Source organism: Chiroxiphia lanceolata, chromosome 2, assembly GCF_009829145.1.
Source record: "Chiroxiphia lanceolata isolate bChiLan1 chromosome 2, bChiLan1.pri, whole genome shotgun sequence".
Taxonomy (NCBI): domain Eukaryota; kingdom Metazoa; phylum Chordata; class Aves; order Passeriformes; family Pipridae; genus Chiroxiphia; species Chiroxiphia lanceolata.
Genome location: NC_045638.1, coordinates 72,393,017 through 72,413,021, shown reverse-complemented (window position 1 = coordinate 72,413,021; position 20,005 = coordinate 72,393,017). Strand labels below are relative to the sequence as shown.

General features: G+C 45.6%; 2 protein-coding genes and 1 non-coding gene across 3 annotated transcripts; all 3 read left to right on the top strand.

The window, feature by feature from the left end:
* Positions 1–5,099: 5,099 nt before the first annotated feature.
* RPL21 (ribosomal protein L21) lies at positions 5,100–10,003 on the top strand. The gene is made up of 6 exons (XM_032679793.1): positions 5,100–5,199; positions 6,587–6,665; positions 7,210–7,271; positions 8,335–8,447; positions 9,104–9,254; positions 9,867–10,003. Exons 2-6 carry the CDS (start codon positions 6,599–6,601, stop codon positions 9,954–9,956), a joined length of 483 nt encoding a protein of 160 aa, XP_032535684.1. The 5' UTR covers positions 5,100–5,199; positions 6,587–6,598; the 3' UTR covers positions 9,957–10,003.
* Positions 8,507–8,638, top strand: LOC116783546. The gene has a single exon (XR_004355742.1). It is a non-coding gene; the product is annotated as a small nucleolar RNA SNORA27 (small nucleolar RNA).
* A 6,779-nt stretch (positions 10,004–16,782) lies between the features above and the next one.
* Positions 16,783–18,882, top strand: RASL11A (RAS like family 11 member A). The gene is made up of 4 exons (XM_032679310.1): positions 16,783–16,961; positions 17,066–17,122; positions 17,195–17,274; positions 17,449–18,882. The coding sequence occupies exons 1-4, from the start codon at positions 16,841–16,843 to the stop codon at positions 17,899–17,901; spliced, it is 711 nt and encodes a 236-aa protein (XP_032535201.1). The 5' UTR covers positions 16,783–16,840; the 3' UTR covers positions 17,902–18,882.
* Positions 18,883–20,005: the final 1,123 nt, after the last annotated feature.

The following is a 20,005-nucleotide window of genomic DNA, read 5'->3' as shown; positions in this document are numbered from 1 at the left end:
CTCTCAATAGCAGCCCTGCTCTCCATTGATTTGACGCCTCCCAACAGTTGCAGTTATCACCTGCAAAATCACCAAAGAGATAGCACCAAAAATTTGTTTTGTAATATAGTTTCAATGAGATTTCACCAGTTCAAACCCAGTGTGCCATTTTGATAACCTGTTCTTATCTATGATGCTTTACATCAGGCATTACATTTCAGCAGTAAAGCTCATATTCAGATCTACTTAAAGCTAAACCTCTTTGCCCTCCAAAGTTAAGCTTGTCTTGAAAAATCCATTGGCATAGGTTAAGCTTCTGTCAAAATCATACTTTATAGAGAAAAAAATACACTAGAAATCAGATAAGGAAAAGGTCAACTAAGTCTGGCACTCGCCAGTTTGCATTTTTTCCTGGAGTGTATTTGTTTTGCTTTAGCCTATCTATTTTAAAGTGATTAAAGGCCAATTCTGTCCTGTTTATTACTTATAGACAAAAACTCTTTGAAGACACTGAAAGTTTTGCCTGACAAAAATCATCAGTATATAATAACTGACTTTGTGTCACTGAAATCACTGAGGGGCCTGACTTTGCACAGGTGTTGGTCTAAAAAATTGTCTCCTAGTTCCAGGCCAGCAGGTTAAGGAAAGCACTGAAACATTTACAGCCAGAAAAAAAAAAATCAACCCCAGAAGCTTCATGTTTCATGGATTGTGATCATCTTCAGTAACAACAGAAAGTATCTCAGAAGTAATCAGTGCACAGTAAGAAAGTTAACTGGGACTGTTGTGTACAAATTGGATCACTGAAAATCAAGAGAGGTGTGTGGGAATGGGAGCAAATGCACAAAGCCTGCTATGTGTGTGGAGGCTTCAAGAGCGTGGGTTACTTAGTAAAATGAGGGTGTAAAGGAGGTATTATTCTGTGTAAATCATTACAGAAAAAGGGCAAGCATTGCTGTTCTTCCAGCTAGAAGTACACATAAGGTCAGACATAAACAAATGAAGAGAAAATAGCATCCTAATCATTAAGCCAGTTATTTCTTAAACTGTAGTTAACAGCTCCCCAGAGGTCTAGCAAAGGGCTCAAGGCTGGATTGCGGAAGATCAGATTTTAAAAAATATATTTTAATTCTACACTTATATTCAATACATTATCAAAAGAAAATCCCCGCAAAAATCCCCACATTACTGCAAAATCCCCAGATTTACTGCTGGCAGCAGCTCAGTTCCTCCATGACAAAGGAGCAGAATTACCTGTAATTACCAGTTGCCTAACAGTGGCTGATCACCTTTAGTCAAAACAAGTAAATGTACAGTGAAGCTGACAGTGACAATATGAGGAGTTGATTGTTCCTGGCTAGATGGTTTGGACTCAGGAGAGGTTACTCAGAGACAAAAAGGCAGTAATGCAAGAAGTTTTAGAAAACACTGCATTAATGAAACCAGTTGACTGAGAAGGCACTCTGTTAGCATGGGAGGAAAGGGATTTTAACTCCCATGAAACTAGGCTCAGGCTTGTATTTACAAAATGGGTTTTGTGGATGAAGAGATGAACTGACTACAGAACTAAAAATGTTGTTAGGATGAAGAGATGAACTGACTACAGAACTAAAAATGTTGTTAGAGTTAGAATCATTGGGGAGCTGAAGAGACCACGAAAGGGACAGGACCGTGACTCTGAGATGCCATATAATATGATCATTCTGGAAAGAGTGAACAATGGAATAACAGGGTCAACTGAAGAGGTGACACAGATTACTTTGGTCAGTAGCTTTTTGATCAAAAGCGCAGTGTAGACACTGTGTTTCTGTGCATAGGGTAACTTCACACTCTTGATTTTTAATTTAGATTCCTGATTTTGCAGCATTATCGCAAGAGGAGCTGGAGATTTCAGTCTTCTTTATTTAATACCTATTCTCAGTTATTTCTGTTAAAATTTTGCTCCAGTCCTAATCAGCTATCTTTTTTCCTTTTCATGTACTAAATGCATTATGTGAGACACAGGAGACCTACACCCTACTGAAAGGGAATATTTTTCATTTTTCACCTCAAAGCCCTTTACAAACTCTCATTAATTTAAATTCCTCCCATACCTCTGCTGAATAACCCAACATAAATTGAATGTCACACTTGAGATCTCTGTGTGTATCATTCGGTCCTCTGAGCGTAGGAGCGAGCCAGATCCCACTGTGCATTAAAATTTCACTGAAGGATTCCTGACAACCCCACGTGCAGAATCATCATAGCACATTTATTCTTTAGAGAGAGCTGTTATCCAGGCAGAAACAAAATAGGGCTCCTAGAGAAAATACCAGAATCCTGACTTGGAGACTGAAAATGGTTGTTTTTTGGCATGATATTTTCCATTCTGAAAAACAAAATTATGTTAATCTAGTCCCCACTCCTCTGACTTCTAATGAGCTGTCCCTTTCAAGCTCCTTTCCCCAGCAACTGGCTCCCCTTGAAGCTGTTTTCCCTGTCTTGCTCTACCTCCAAGTCAGGGAGAGTGGGAGGGAAACAAGTCTACCACGGTGCAGTAAGATTTTCAGAGTACAATAATGGGTGGAGCACCAGGCTGGGACATTCATGGTGTTTTGGATCTTTGCGTTAATCTGGGCGTTGCTACTCGTGTTTACCCCAGTCTTGAGTACCTGGTGTTTCTGAAGCGCAGCCTGACGTGGTGCTTGCTCTATAGCTTAGAAGAAATTGGAATCTGGATCCTACAACTGCAGTTTGATCAGGGAAGAGTAGTTTAGACTGGGTTTTTGAGAGGATGAGGCAGGGCAGTAAAAGGGGCACTTGCAGTCTGAAATGTAGAGGTGCAGGTCTCCCCCATATCTGCCTGGCTGCTAGCTCTGGTTTGCAGACCAGAACTCACCCCACAACTTGTGCAGCTTTATCTGCTGGAGACAGCCATTATTAAGAAATCCTTTTGTGAGCAACATACGAAAGCTCTGCGGTCTTTAACTGCTCATCAGGTCACAGTTTTGGGAAACCATGTATCAAATGTTGGTGGATAGGATGGACTGCTGGACTTTTGCGTCAGACCCAGACAGCGTGCCTAGGCAGTGATTCAGTGGAGACAAACTGTGAAACATGATGGTTTCTTTAAAACGTAGGATCCTGAGAATGTGCCAATCAAGGTAAATTTATGAATAAAATGAATAAAAACATTACTGAAATTTTGAATCAACCTGTCATGCAATTTATTCAGGAAAAAAATAAATTGCACATCCTGAATGTCTTACTTGGCCTCAAATAAAGCAGAGTTCAATAAAGTTCACAGTTACTGCTCCTTATGAACTACACTTTCTCTATGTGTTTCCATACATCTTCCGTATGTGGACATGAGTTTCAAGATGTGGCATTGCTTCCCCATTCCTTCCAGGCTGATGTGGAGATTTGCCCACTATGTAAATCACTGGTAAGAGTAAGGCATTCAGCTCATTGCAATCGCCTAGCTTCCTTTATCCAATAGTGCCTTTTACAATTGGGCTTCCTGTCTTTACTTCGCTTGATATCCTCCCTGAAACCTATCTGTTGCCAATACACTTCCTTATCTAAGAGCCCTTCAGGTTTATAACCATCATCATGCTTGGAAAAGTTTCATAGTACCTAGGCTGAATGCATAGTAAATTATATAGTTTTGCTCTGCATAGATATCAGGTGCTTTAAATTCTAGACTTTTCATGGTGCAGAGCTGGAGTACAGACATGTTTTTCTAAATATAACACTCTGCTTCAAAAGATTTCGTGTGGAGACAGGGCCTGTCTGTCAGAACATGCCCTGCCAGGTAGCTCTGCAAGCAGAACCTGATAGTGTATCTAATCCTCCATATCCACTCCTTCGGTCCATAAATATTAAACTAGCTTTAAAGTGATGATGGAAAGGGCTTGAGTTTTGCAAGACATCATTAGTACAACTGTGAAGTTAGTCAGAGGATCAAGTATGTTTTTATATGCTGCTTTAGTAATCATCCTCCCCTAGATTAAATATGTGCTTTGTTCATTCAAAACAAAAATTTCTGCAGTAGGGCAACTCCTTGCTGAGACAAGTTTTGAACCATCCCTGCTTGTTTAGCTCGGGGGAAGGAGGCCCTCTCTTGTCTCACAGCAATCAGCTTCCCATGGTGATTCCTGTCTGCTCAGATACTGAGGGTGCACAAACACAATGAGTCACTCTGCCAGCTCTGGAAACTGCTCACCATCCGCTTCTTTTTCAGGCACCTGTGGCCCTATAAAGGCTCTTTATGGAGAATTCACGTGTTATTTATCTGGTGGGAACATCTGCCACACAAATTGGAGATTATGGCATCATAATAAGGAGCAAACCCATTACAATAATAAGAAGCCCCAGATCTGCACTGCCTCTTCACCTCTGCTGTTGGCTTGTTTCTCCCAGCCCATTTCCCTGCCCGGGAATCCGGGATCTTCGGTCAGGCAGCCGTGACTGGCACACAACCGCGGCAGCAGGCTCACACTACCACGTATTTAAATGTCGGTGTGCTACTTTAATGTCGTGAAACAACTTGCTGGCTGCTTATGTTTTACATTTCCAAACTTAATTCCTTATGAAAGGCGGTCCGGCTGCTCACCGCAGGACTCACTCTTCGAGATCCCTGATACACACCTGGCTCGTTTTCCCACTTCCCTGCCACTCCCACTAACCAGCCCCGTGTCACAGAATCGCAAGATCACACGACGGGTCAGGTTGGAAGGGACCACAGTGGGTCATCTGGTCCAATTTTCCTGCTCTAGCAGGGTCATCCTAGAGCACATGGCACAGGATTGCATCTAGACGGTTCTTGGATACCTCCAGTGAGGGAGACTCCGCAACCTCTCTGGGCAATCTGTTCTAGGGCACAGTCACAAGCACAGCTAAGAAGTTCTTCCTCACGTTCAGGCGGAACTTCCTGGGCATCAGTGTCTGCCCGTGGCCATGAAAACACACGCACAGCCATGAAACGTCCAGCGGCTGTCCCCGCTTTCGCCCAAGAGTCACACTCCTACTGGGGCGGCCCCGCGACTGTTTTGGGGATCACCATCCCGGGGACCGCCGCACCTCCCCAGGACATTCCGCCCCGGCGGGCGGGCGGGCACCTCCCCGGCGCTTCCCGTCAGGCGCGGCGAGGGCAGCCCCGTGAGGGCCCCGCTGTTAAGCGCGGGCGCGGCGCCCCGCCCCTTTCTTTTGGAGCCGGGCGCCATTTTGTGCGCACGCAAGGTGAGCGTTGGGGCCGCTTCGCCGCTCCTGGGGGACACGGCGGGGACAAGGGGACGGGGATCCGGGGGGGGTGAATGTAGCCAGGAGGATCGCGGCCAGGGGGATCGCGCTGTCGGCAGGGGCGGCGGGGGCCGCTGGCTCCGCTGGGGGTGGCACGGCCTTGTTTAGGGCGTGGGGAGGGAGCGAGCAGGCCGCGAGCTGCGGTGCGGGCGGGTGGCCGGCCGGGCAGGCGGCTGCTGAGGGATGCAGGGAGGAAGGCAGGGAGGAAGGGGCCGCCGAGACCGGCCGTGGATGCAGGAGCGGAGTAGCGGGGCCCCGCCGGAGCGGCAGCACGTGGCGGCGGGGCCCGGACATGGCGCGGCCGCCGGCGGGAGATCGGGACAAGGAAGGCGGCAGGAACGGCGTGTGCGCTTGGTGTCAGACTTAATGCTGGCCGGTAAATGTGGTAGTGGAGATCGTGCCTTTTGAGTACCTCGTAAAGAGAGGTTGAGGGAGCGGGGAGTAGCCGACCGGGGGCAGAGGTTTCACGGATTTCATGGAATAATCTGAGTAGGAAGGTGTCATTGGCAGGGGCACGTGGCAGGAGTATGAGATAACCGGCTGAAGTCAGAATGAGAAGGTCGGACTGGATATAAGGGGAAAAATGTTCATCGTGAGAACATCCAGGCCTCCGGACAGGCTGCCCAGGGAGGCTGTGCAGTAGAGTCTAGAGGGAAAGCCATTGGAGGAGCGGCTGAGGTCACTTGGGAAGCTTCATTGAAGTTTACAACTTTCTCATGAGTGGAAGTGGAGGGGCAGATACTGATCTCTGTGGTGACCAGTGACAGGACGCAAGGAAATGGCATGAAGCTGTGCTAGGGGACGTTTAGGTTGGATATCAGGAAAAGGTTCTTCACCTGGAGAGTGGCTGAGCAGTGGAACAGACTCTCCCGCGAAGTGCTCACAGCACCAAGCCTGACAGAGTTCAAGAAGTGTTTGGACAATACTCTCAAGCACATGATGTGACTCTTGGGTCATCCAGTACAGGGCCAGGATTTGGACTGGTTGGTTCCTTCCAACCCAGAATATTCTATGATCCTTTTAAGGGTTTCAAGACCTGATGGACAAGGCCCCGAGTAGCCTGGTCTGATCTCATAGTATACCTTGCTTTAAGCAGGAGCTTGAGCTGGGTGACTTGCTAGCATCAATTCTAACCTGAGTTACCCTGTGGTAACTGATTGCTGGTGATGTCTTAAATGAATAACATTACTTGGCTTGACACAGCCATTTGGAAGCAGTGTCATTCTGAGTAGGCTTAAAGACTCTATTTTTCTGAAATACTTGAAAGTGCTGTCAAATTTTAGGGAGCGAACTAGTAGTTCTGAATAATTTTCCTTAACTTTTACAGTAATCAGCCAAAATGACGAACACAAAGGGAAAGAGGAGGGGGACGCGTTACATGTTCTCAAGGCCGTTTCGCAAGCATGGTGAGTATACTTTGCAGTAAGAACACTGCATCGGGTTACTCTGGGGAGCATTTGTGAAGCAGTGTCTTGTGCTAAAGGATTTCTGACAACTTGGGCTAAAAACTGTAGAAGAGTATGCAGATAAACCCTCAGTTCTTACTGCAAATATGTTGGTACTCTGACTGCTTGTCAGTAGTAACAATGCTGATTCTATCAGTGCCTGAAAATTAATTTGAAGGTGAAGAAAATACTTCAGCAGTTATTTAGACATACAGCTTTTTGCGTCTGAGCAATAAGCAGTGATAACATTTGCATTTATAATGAAGTAGTAAATAGTTTAATGCCTTTTCAACTTTGACACTAGGAACAAAATTAAAACTTATTTTTCTTGAGTTGGGTTTTTTTAAAAATTGGAAATTTGTAAAAAGGTAACTACTGCTTTAAAAAGTTTGATCTTTAGGGTATTTAGGAAAATCAAATGCATGATTTGTGTTCCCCATCCTTTTATATTTGTGAATGTGAAACTCTTGGCTTTATAAGTATCCAAATTTGTGTCTCTTAACAGGAGTTGTTCCTCTGGCCACCTATATGCGGATCTACAAGAAGGGTGATATAGTTGATATCAAGGTACTTTCTGCAGTGCTTTGTAGTTAAAAGCTAAAATAGTGTAATACTACTCAGTCTCCAGTTTCTTAAGGTGTGTTTTTTTGTTACTTGAGTCATGTGTGTCAACACAAGTACCCCCTGCTCACTTTTGGAGCAATACTGGAATGACAGTGCTACTGATCCGGTAGTAATGCTTCAGTATCACATGCTGGTTTACATGGGGCTTTTATGTATAATTTGGCTGATGCTGTGTTCAGCTGAAAAACGTGAGCCAGAGATGCCATATCTAATGCTCGAGTTGCTGTGCGGTGCCTTTTGGCACTACTTTTGTAGGAACCTCAGCTTCAGTAGATACTGTGTTTTGCCCAACTTGAGCCTGCTCTTCCGAAGAGGTGTGATTTATGGTGGGGAAGCTCATACTTACATCTCTTAAAATAAATATGTACAGGGGTGGTAATTGCAAAGCCATATTAAAAGTAGAAACGAAGAAATAATTGTAAGGATACATCATATATATTAATACAGGGGGAAAAGTGAAGCAGTGTTTCCATCACTTGATATTTTTTAGAATTTGTTTTTTAAAGTCAACTGTATTTTCAAAATTAGGTTGTAGTGAATCTGAAAATGTTTCACCAAGGACTCCTACTTTGGTTGAATCCTTTGGTTTTGTTTGAAATGCTTTGTTCTTGTATCAGTCACACGGAAGATGGTGTATAATTTGCTTGTTTGTTGTTTGGCTGTTGGAGAATGCGCTCTTCAGAATTGACATTTCTTGATGCACTGGAGCTTGATGATGAATGTCTCTTGTGATTGCTTGCCTTTGCTGAAAGCAGAGTGATCAGTCATTTCACCGACACTAAAAGCAACCAGAATTGACACAGCAAAATTTGGTTGTCTTCAGATAGAAAATGCATGGTTATAAATTCTAACATATGGATAAAATAGGAGTATTTTTAAATGAATCTCAAATAATTTGAAACATATACTTTAAATTACTTTTGAAAGAAAAATCTTTAATACTACTTTTTTTCCTTTTTTTTTTTTTCTGTTTTCTTTTTTCCTTTCTTATTTTACTTCTTAACAGGGTATGGGTACTGTTCAAAAAGGCATGCCCCACAAGTGTTACCATGGGAAGACTGGAAGGGTATATAATGTTACTCAGCACGCTGTGGGCATTATTGTTAACAAACAGGTTAAGTAAGTAATCAAATTCTGTGTATTGAAACTTCGCATTTGAGAAGTTTGTTCTGTAATTGCACCCTCCTTTCACTTTACCAGTTAGACAGTTATTGTCTTGATTGGTCATTCAAGGTGGGTAAAGTGTATTTCCTTTTAAAACCCAAGCAAATGATGCTCATTTGACTTGGATCCTGTCAGAGGAAACAGTTTTTATTTTTCTGAGTGGCATTTTAAGTGACATTACCTAATGGTTTTTTTTCAGCCAAACCTTCATGTTGGTACTGAAGCCTGTTTCAAGTATTAGTTTGTAGCTGTATCCAGCCAGATTCAGCTGGATTTTGTACAGTTTAGTCAGAAAAAGAAAAGTTGGTATTGCGTTGCAGGAACTGGACTGGAGTATATTGGTGATAAAATTGTTTGTTTGTATGCTACAAGGCTAAAATTATGTATTCTCCACTATTTTAATTTGAAATGGTCAACGCATTGTTATATACTAATAGGCTTTTCATTATATCTGATGTACATCTGCAGCTGTGTGTTTTGAGGTATTGCCCTTTAAAGAAAAATTATCTGTAATTGAGCTTATGAAGTTACTAGTGTAAGGGCTGTAATTCTAGGTTTAAAGGGACCTGTTTTTCAAGTGCAGTAAATTGAAAACTGATTCCCTTTTTTAGGGGCAAGATTCTTGCCAAGAGAATTAATGTGCGTATTGAGCACATTAAACATTCCAAGAGCAGGGACAGCTTTCTGCAGCGTGTGAAGGAAAATGAAAGGAAGAAAAAGGAAGCAAAAGAAAAAGGCATTTGGGTTCAACTGAAACGTCAGGTAATGTGTCTGTTGGGTTCGCAGTCTTTCTGAGGGAGGTTAAGTGTTTGAGTAGAGTGGCAGCACACGGTGCATCTGGATGGGAGCTGTGTGATGCGTTTGGTGCCAGAACAGAACCGCACTTGCCAGGATGAAAATTGTAGTCTTGGCTGTGAACAAAGGGGCTGATGCTTCCTGTTCTGTTGCTGATCTGCAGCAGCAGCTCTGGATGATTTCTAGGATCAGTAGTAGTGTCTTTGGTTTAGTTGAATTTTTAGTTGCAACAGGTTCTGTTGTAACCCTTTAAGAAAAGAATTAATAACCAGACTTCAGAGAAGAGGTAACAGCTGTTGCTTCTGGAACCACAGGGTACATCACTCCATGGTCATTGGGTTGGTGACTTGGTGAGAGTAAAGTGTAGGTTTTTTAATTCAGCAATGAGAGTCAAGCACACTTTCTAGCAGATAATTTTCTTACTGCTACTCTTTGAATCAAATTTTAGAGACTGGGAATGGTAAAATTTCTGTAATGTTTATATAATAAGGTGTTAAATGGTTGTCATAATTTTTTTTCTGTAAGTTTGCTTTTGAGCTTTAGTACCATGAGTTTTCTTTTTTATTTTTCTGTTTACAGCCTGCTCCACCAAGAGAAGCACACTTTGTGAGAACTAATGGCAAGGATCCAGAACTGCTGGAGCCAATTCCCTATGAATTCATGGCATGATGCATGTATAAAAAAATAAATTAAAGATCTGGTTTTGGACAAGTGTATGTGATTGTGGCTGATTCACTTAGGGGTTTTTTGTGTTTGAACAGATGCTTTAGAAACCTTCTCTTTTATTGAAGTTTATTTATTTAACTTGCATTACCATGATGCTTAGTCATTTAAATCATTTGCAGCTTTTGGTGACGAGTTTAGTCATTTATATAGACTATACATTGTGGGAACACTGAAATCTGCTAGTGCTTAGTAATGATCATGAGGTAATAGGAGAGGACATGGAATATTTCACCAGCAGACTTCAGAACATGTACCGAGAATTGTGCAGAGTCACTTGAAAGTTAAACTTTTGGCTAAGGGGCCTCACAAATACCAAGGAATTGTGGAAGCCATTTTTGAAAACAATCTTTGGAGAAATGCCTGTGGGCAGATTTTGGTGGATTTGGTTTTTTCATCATTGTAACTTGTAAAAGAAGGATATTTAGAACATCCCCGTGCCAAGAAGCATATTCTTATAAAATTAGTGGTCATTTAGAAACAAGGCTTTAATTCCAAACCTGCCAGCCTTTATATTTTGATATTTAACATTTTAATTGACTAGCATAGCTGAACACTTGAATTTTGTGTATTTATTGCGTGCCTGTTGGATGCCCTAATGCATTCCTCTCATCCCAGATTTATTGATACGTCACAAAAGCCCAGTGCTACCTGAACATTTCTTGAATGGAAGTCATCTTCAGCTGACTTATTTACTGGTTTTGTGAGCTTTGTTTGAAACAGGGAGTGAAGCTTGCTAGGGACTGCTGAAGGTAACCTGCTTTGTTAGCCTTGAAAATGCATAAATTCAAGCCTAATTGTGTTGTAAATACAGCTAAATAATATTTCACCTTTGACTGTGATGTTGGGCAGTGCTTAGCTACTTTGAGTAAGTGATGTAAAAATAATGTCTGTAAAGAGTAAAATACTAGAGAAGCAAGTGACCTCATTCCATTTGTAGGTATTGACTGTTGAAAGTTATTGAACAGTGAATTGCAGGGCAGCTGGTGAGTTTGGGCATAAGAAGTGGAGAAATGCTGAGGTTTGTTTTTTACCTAACACACTCAATTGTGGGTGTTGCCATTCTTGTGAAATGTAGGTTTCAGACCTTGAATTCATAGTCAGGCTTGGCCTGGTGCTTGAGGGTGACAGGCTTTAGGTGCTGGAGCTTCCAGGTTCCAGTGAGCAGGTGCTGTTTGAAGTTTCTCCAAGTTCCTTTGTTGGAAGATGGAGCAGGCTCTGTAGGTGGAATGACTTTGGAAGTGAGTTAAAGAAGGTGGAGCAAAGCTTACCCATTAGCAGACCGATACATGACACTAGTGCTGTATTTTGATGCCATATGTGTTGGACGTGGAGTGCATCACCATCTCCAGAAGCCCTCTGTTGCAGCTTATGCACTTAGCTTTTATGGGCTTTTCTTGGAGTAGCTAAATATGTATTAAAACCTTCATCAGCTTCTTTGGCTTGTCGGTTTCCACAGCCATTTAAAATTGGTATTTGCCTCTCAAGCAAGATAAGCATCGTTTTCCACTAGGCTTCGTGTCTGTAGGAATTAAGTGGGAGGCTTTATTGGGTACAAACTTTAGTGATGGTATTTTAAATTTGCTTCTCATTCATGCATGCCTAAGCTATTTTGGTTCTGTGTTTGGTTTGTACTCGTTTTTCAAAATCGCAGTGGATTAGCTGTAGCAGTATGATGAAATGATTAACATCATAAGTGGTGCCTAGTTCTAAACTTTTGAATTTATTTTCAGCTATTTGGAATAATGAGACCATTACAGTGGTCTCATTTAAAAGCCCTGCTCCCAGAGGCGCTGTGCATTGCAACAGTTCTCTATTTAGTGTCTGTGTTTTTAAGGTCACTATGCCAACAGTAGTTGGTCATAAACACGTGTTTGGCATCTGCATGTGGGCAGGGAAGAGAAGGAGGGAATGCTTTCCATGGTCAGGATTCCCAGAAGTGACCGAAAATGAAGCTGGTTTTGTACAGGAAGACAGTAGGTTTTTCGGGGTTTTTTAGTGTTTGGAAATGGGACAAATTAACCAAGGTGTAACCTGTCTCGGGTTTACAGACATTACCTGTTAGTGGCACTCAGTGCAGCAGTGGTGGTGGTTTTCGTGGTCATCTGAGGTTTGCAGAAGCACAGCCCAGACATTTACAGGTATCAGTACCTGCTGGTACCATGTGTTCAGCTGCCCTGTTTTTTGCACAGTCCTGATGAAAGAGGGAGATCTGTGAACTGGGAAAAGTTATTGAAGAACTGCCTGTCAGGACATCTTTAGTCATGAGCTGAAGCACGAAGCATGTTTATTTACAGGGTTTGGAGTCACAAGTTCCTGCTTGCTCTGGAGGGGGTTTTGCACACTAGAACCATAAGCTGTAACTGGTTCTCTGTGGTCGTGTTCTAAGGCTGTGCCTAGTAAGCAAAAGCTTGCAGCGAGTGTGCCAGCTACAGGCTAGGTGTTTCCGTGCTGTGACAGCTGCATTCTCATTCCACGGTACTTGGCACATTTCACAACAGTTCTCCACAATTCTAAGCTGTAGGCTTTTCATATAACTGGGGATGCCTTGAACTAGCAGAATTATGGAATCCTTTTTATCAGGTTCACAGTGTCTTCCAGTTCCCTTCTAACACAGAGACTTCATTATCCCAGAGCTGGTGGACAGGCTGTCCCTATGCAATATATGGAGAGAGTATTGCTTTGGAAGTTCAGCAAGCCGTTACACTTCAGTGTAGTGCTTTGTATCTGTTCCAGGGAGCCTAATTGGGAGATGGGGGCTGAACTGTCTGCCCTATGCCTCCTCCTTAACTGCCTCAAACCTTTGCAGCTGGTTTCCTGCCAAGAGCCTTGCCAAAATCTCCTGTTGTCTCCTAGAGAAGCAGCAAGGAAGCTGCTTTCTGAGCTGCCAGCTTTGTCTTTTTTAGCAGTATGGGAACACCAGGATCTGAGGTTTGCTGAGGAATGTGTAGGCAGTGTTGGGCTGGGAAGGTCAGTGAAAGAGCAGAAAGAACTGGGGAGGAGGAGGAACTGTGTCTGTGCAATGGGGCTGTGGGCTGAGGACCCCAGGAGGGAGCAGGTGAAGGGTGCAGACCTGAGCGGGGCAAGGGATTTATAGGTACCTCTAGCCCTATTCCTGGGGAGAGGCAGGTGAGCAGCAGCTGCCAGGAGGACACGTAAGCAATTCATGCTTTTATAATCTTCCCGTTGTACGTATTGGATGGGGTAAACAGTCTTTGTCCTTCTCAGTGCAATCCTGGGCTCAGCGTGTTATATTCATGGTCCTCGTGATCAAAAAGATGGCTGGCATCCTACACCAGTTGCTGTGCTGGGGTGTCAACAGGGGATAATATCTAGGAGATGCCAAGAGCTGTCCACACACCTGCCAGAGAAAGTGGCTTTCCCTATCTCAGCATAGGCAGGTAGGGTTCATCCTGTCCTTGCAGAGGCTGCAAGGCACCATGGGTTCCTGTAGTTCAGGCTGTGTGGTGAAAAAGACGTGGTTAAACTGGGCCCATCATTGGGCAGGACCTCGTGACTCAGGTGCAGGTAGTGTCTTCCACAGGGCAGTGGCTCCCTGTTGTCCTCGCATGGGAAGAAGGTACCAGCTGTTCCTGCAATGCTGAGGGTGGTGGTATGGTAGTCACGGATAATGAGCTTTTTGTGTCCATGCATCTGCCTCAGTGGATGTACTACCATGGTCTATGTAAGAATCAAGTTATAGCTGCTGGGATTTACACAGTCATAACCATCCTTGCTCAAGCACTCGATAGGAACATTGCTCCCACCAGCACCACCCATACAGCTCAGGAACTCAGAAATATAAAAAACTGGCTGAGGTTGCTGATTCCATTTTCTACTGTTTGGAAGAAGAGGCTTTGGGTGATAGCTCCTGGGCCCTCAGTCACCTTTTTGCCCACGTCCACTCCAAACTGGTTAGCCATTGATCAGCAGGAATTGGGGAATGTAAGGAATAGCTGCAGTCTTGAACATGGCCTTGGGCTCCTCTTGATTCAGAGAATTGTGTTGAAGCCATGGCAGCTCACAGCAAAAGTTCTCACCAGTGCTTCTGCATGTGGAAAAGTGTCGTGCCTTTTGCTAGTGATCTTACATGGTCTTGCTAATACTAAGCCCAGAGTTTCTAGTTGACTCCACAACATTAGCAAAGACTCCCAGGAAAACTGTACATTTGGTTTCTTAGGAGAAAAAGGAGCTCCAGAGGCTCTCAAATGTCCTCTCTGCTGCAGTCACAGGAGTAAGCCACCTACTCCCTCCCCCAAAAGTTGAATGTTACCAGAACTTGGAACAGGGAGGTGGGTCAGGCAGCAGTATGGCATACCTGGCACTGCACAGTGTTGCTGTGGGAAAGGGGATAAGTGATAGACCATTAGGATAGTGGCATGGGCCATCTGCTTAGGATGGCTGAAAGTACAGCCTGGCACTTCCAAGTGGGACTTGCAGAGCTGAGAAAGGAAAGGCTCCTTGGAATAGCTTTGAGGCTCATGCATCCCAGGGATGCTTAGTCTGCAGAATGGAGACGGCTAATCTGAGCCTCAACTGCTTCGATTTACTGAGCTGCTCCTGTTGCACCAGGGTAGTTGTTGATGGAAGGATAATCTGTCACACCCTGGACATTTAATTCCTTCACAGAGTGTCCTCCCTTGTACACAGTTCTCTCTCTGCTTGACCATCACCATTTGCCCTTTGGGGATGCTCTCAGGAGCAGGTGAGTCAGCATGAGTTCTGCAGCTGCCCAGAAAGGGGCAGCTCCTCAAGTTTCGGGAATGGTGGTTGCTTAATACTACTGCTTTACAGCTCAATGCCTGGGAACTATCTGCCTGGAATGGACTTGTTTCAGTAGCATTCTTTCAGAGGCATACTGAATGTACTCTGAGAGCTCTTTCCTAAAGAAATGTATAGAAATAGCTGGTGGAGGCACTGTGAGTGAGGCCAAAGACAAAGGAGCCTATGACAATAGGAGCAGAAGACAGTAGCAGGAACATCTGGAAATCAGAAGCTTTTACTGATACATAAAAAATGTTTTTTAGAAAGAAAAGAGGTCTCTGGCATGAAGGGGGGTGAAGTAGAAACTTTAGAGGCAATGGGTTTTTGAGGTTAAAAGGGCCCTTGATGTTATCATAGGGGTTCTTAGGCTCTAGAGTAACACAGATAATCAATAGCCCTTCTTCCGCCCTACTTTTCTCCAGATCCTACTTTAACTGATGTTAATTAGCATGGGTTTAGCTACTGTGGAGTGTGTGTAACCCTTCAACAAAGAGCAGTGTGGAACTGTCACTGGTACAACATTTCTGGGGCACCAGGGGCGAATCTTTAAACAAGGCAGAGCACTGGCAGGAGGGTATTTGGTCCTCTGGCTGCTGCAGGGCACAGAGCTGGAGCTATGCCTTAGCTTCCTGCATGAACTCTGCGCCCATGAGAAGCAGGTAGCAATTCCTCATCATCCTTGTCCCCACAGTGCCAAGGGTTCACTTTCTCAGGAACACTTTCTCTCTGGTAGGCCAGAGCTGGCAGCGTTATTTGGTGCCCTTGTTCTGAGTTTTCTTGTCACTGGAGGCACTGGGACTGAGGATGTCCAAAGAAGTGCATAGGAGGTCAGGTACTGGGGCTCTTGCAAGGACGTGGGGAGAAAGATGGAGGGGGGAGGACAAGAGGAAAGTGTGGAAAAACATGACTTGTCATTGCATGCATCTTCTGAGAACTGTATTGAAAGTGGGAGGAAGGTGACCTAGTGCAGCACCAGTGCACAGCCCCACCTCTGCCAAGATTCAGTGCAGTTGCCTGTGTGTGGGCATCCAGGGCCACCTGGGCTGCCCTTGGGCATCAACTCCACAGCCAGGGCCCAGCAGGTCCCACAGTAACTCCATCCTTCAATATTGTGAGATCACTCCTTTTGAGTACGAACCACTGGCCTCTTCTGTGTTGTATCCTGCTGGCATGTGCTATCTCCTTGATAAAAATGAAAGCAGCCTTTGAATGGGTTATTTATCTTGTAAGCACTTATGTGCTTACAAAGCAGTGCACAGCAGAAGCAGCTTTGCTGAAGCCTGGGAAACGGTTTGCAGAGACTGAAACATCCCCACAGCTGCTTGCAGGTTTGAGGCTCGTGTAAGGGCAGCCTGCGGTGGAGAACCTTTCTTCTCTGAAATTCTTCCACTTCAAAAATCCAAAGAGCCCAGTCAAGACCACTTAGGTTTCAAGGCTGGCAGTTGCTTGATCCACAAGCTGGGATTTCAAGACGGAATGGAGGAATGTGTCTGGATGCAGAAAACAAAATAGTCTGAGGTAAAAGAATAAATAATTTCCTTTCTTTTGAGACTCGAGTCCTTTGCTGCAGCAAAGGTGGTACATAAAGCTGGAGCCTGTTGCAGTCGTTGGGGCTGGTTTGGGGTGTGGAAGTGCACATCCCAGACCTAGTGAGGCTTCTGCTGGCATCTGCCTGCCTGCCTCGGGCGGGGGCGATGCACAGCAGGGTGCTGCAGTGCCTGCCCCAAACTTGGGCCACAGGTTGTATGGGCTGCCTGGGCTCTCCCCCAGCCCACTGGTGCCTGCGCCAACCGCGGCCACCCCACGCCCTGGGAACAGGGAGGGTGGTGGGGAGGAAGGGGCAAGGGTACAGCCAGGGTGGGCAGCGGGGGGGTGCCACTGAGGGGCACGTGGGGAGAGCGGTGCGGGGGGCCAGCCGGAGGCCGGCGGTTCCCGGGGAGGCGGTGCCGCGGGAGCGGGGCGGTGCTGCCGCCGGAACCTTTAAAAGCCGCCGTGGGCCACCCGCGCCGGGCGCTGCCGGCTGAGCCGAAGGGAGACTCTCCGAGCCCTCCGGAGCCGCCTCTCCCATGCGCCTGCCGAGCATGTCCCAGCCCTTCCTGCTGGCGCCCATCGCCGAGTGCCCCCCGGGGCCGCCCGGCGCCCAAGTCCGGCTGGCCGTGCTGGGCGCTCGCGGTGTCGGCAAGAGCGGTGAGTGCGGGGGGCGCGGGGCTGCTCGTCCCCTTCCCCTGTCCTTCCGTCCGTCCGTCCGTCCGTCCGTCCGTCCCGCCTAACGCGGCCGCTCTGTGTTTCAGCCATGATCGTGCGGTTCCTGACGAAGCGGTTCATCGGGGACTACGAGCCCAACACAGGTGAGGCGGGGGGCGGCGGGGCGGGCGCGACGGGGGCCCCGCGGCCGCGGCTCACGGCTCTCTGCTCCCCAGGCAACCTCTACTCCCGGCTGGTCCATCTGGAGGGGGACCCCGTTGCCGTACAAATCCAAGACACGCCGGGGTGCATCCAGGTACGGAGATGCTTTGGATCGATCGGTTCTTTGCCACTCAAAGGCTCAGCTTTTGAGCCCAAATTTGAGGCAGAGCTCAGGCTTCCCTTTGGACCTGCTTGACGATGCTGTCTATGATATAGGCTTTATACTTCACCACCCAATGCCGAATCTGTGTTCTCTGTTATATTGCAGGTGCAGGAGGACTGTGTGCAAGTGCTGGACTCCCTGTCCAGGTGTGTGAAGTGGGCAGAGGGCTTCCTCCTGGTCTACTCCATCACAGACTACAGCAGCTACCAGTCAGTCCAGCCGCTCTACCAGCACATACGCAAGGTCCACCCAGATGCCAGGACTCCCATCATTATTGTGGGGAACAAAGCAGACCTCCTCCATGCCAGGCAAGTACAGGCGAAAGAGGGACTACAGCTGGCAAATGAACTGGGCAGCCTGTTCTTGGAAATCTCCACGAGTGATGACTCCCAAGGCGTCTCTGATGTCTTCCAGTATCTTTGCAAGGAGGTCAGCAAACTACAGCATACCGGCAGCATGGACAGGAGGCGGTCGTCTATCATCCCTCGGCCCAAATCTCCCAACATGCAAGATCTAAAGAGACGTTTCAAACAGGCTTTATCTTCCAAAGTCAAATAAACCTCCCAGTGAGATCCTGTGTGACTCAATAGACTTTATTTTTGTAAACTGGTTAATAAAAATCTTTATTTTTGTACTAATGCCAGCAGTATAGAAGTAAGTATGTTGAGGCTTGCAATTTCCTTGCCATTTTCTCATTTGACTGGTTGGGTTAATTTTACCAAAAAAAAAAAAAAAGGCTACATAGCAATTAAATAGAAGTAGTTGGAGAAGGGGAGTTTTTGCCTGGAGGTTTTGATTCCATTTCTGTTTTGGGCTGGGATTTGCTGTATTATGCTACTCAAATGATTTTTATTTTTTTTTTTGAGGCCTTGGTTTCCTGTTTGTAAAATGGGAGTGATAATGTTGTAAGTCACCTGCCTTTTTAAAGTGCTTGGAAAGCTTTGGTGGAAAACTTTTTAGGAGAAGAAAAAAAAGCTCTATTCAACATGAAGATATGAAACTGTCTGTAAGAATGCTGATTGTAACAGGACCGCTTTCCTCTCTCAAAACTGCTGTTTTGCTTGTACCTGTGATAGCCTCAATGCTGATAAGCTGTTAGGAATGAGTTCCAATTTCTGATGTGCTTTAGCAATCCGTTCCACAGAATTAATCTTTTAAGCCTCAAGCACTTAACAGGAGGGTTGAGTTTCTCCTACAGATTACCGTGGAACAAAGTGCTGAGCAATCCACAGCAGAGGAGTGTGTGGGATGGTTGTTGCTTTCTCTGGAGACGTGTGATAGGAAGGACTGATGCGTAGGTTCCCTGAACAGAAAATAGCTACATTTAAAAGGAATCACATCTTTATCTTCCCCAGGGTAATTTTGTAGCTATTGGAAACAGGTCAGACTTTTTACTCTTATTTCACATAAGCTCTAAACCATACTAGAATGGGGTTTATTAACTGTTTGTTGAATGTCTGAACATGGAATGTGGGTTTTGCTTTTCAAGTATGCCTTTGAAATATGTATGTAAAAAATAAAACTGTTCCATGCTGAGTAGAAAGTGTGGAAGTGGATTAATCTCTACAGGGCAAACTGCTGTCCCCACTTGAGCGCAACACAAGTAAGACTTTATTTTTTAAAATCTCATAGATTAGATCCAAAGACCATTTCCTTTCTTATCATAAGGCAAGTAGCTGCTTGCCTTGCAGTGAGGGGGCATTCTCTGTTGTTTCTTCCCCCTGAGACTTGAAGCTTTCTGGGCCACCTCCACTCTTCATCTGCAAATGAAAGCCTTCCTGATGGTGGAAATTGAGGGATGGGTGACTGAGCAAGGTAAAGATTATGCTCTTAGTGGAAGCATCAGAGGCCTGTGTTAGCACTGGGTAGGGGTATGGAATGCCAGCAGCATTATTTCTCACCCAGAGATATGTGCCTATGTCAGTCCAGGCATGTTATCTATATATCTCTTCCCTGAAGGCCCTGTGCTGTTCTACCAAAGGGAACAGGAGAGCTGAAAGGGAGGCAGCTCCAGACCTGCAGGAACAGACTGAAACTGGGACTTACAACTGGGTCAAACAGTTGGAGTTAATTCATGTCAAAAGCATGGTGACAGCCTGGACAAATCAAAGTATTGTTTAAACGTGTTAATACATGTGTTAACATGTAAACGTGTTAACACATATTAAATATTTCTTTGCTGGGAGAGTTGCTCTGCCAGGCCCAGGATGCTGAGCTGAGGTGTCAAAGGGGGCAAGGGGATAAGGTTGGTGAGAATGAGCACATCCCTGGCAGACTCGCACTCATCATACAGGCCACACGTTCATGGGGAAATTAGACTTTAGGTGCCCCTGGCTACCCCTGGCAAAGCAGAAGCTCAGGGCCTCACTGTGGTACATGGGGAGAGTTTGTACAGGAGTCAGTGGGCACATGATGGGCAGGGATAGGCAAGAGCAGGAGGGTAAAGAGTCGTTTGCCCAGTCTCTTTCTCTTATGGGGAGAGGCTGAAGAGATGGCCCTTGCTGCATAGGCACCCACGTTCAGATCAAGGTGCAAACCCTTCCGTCCACTCCTCACGCGTCTCATGCTCTTGGGCTGTTCTGGCCACATATCACGGGCAGGTTGAGCCTCTTGGGGATGTAATGCGGAACCTGGCTGACTAAAGCATGCCCATGGCAGGGAG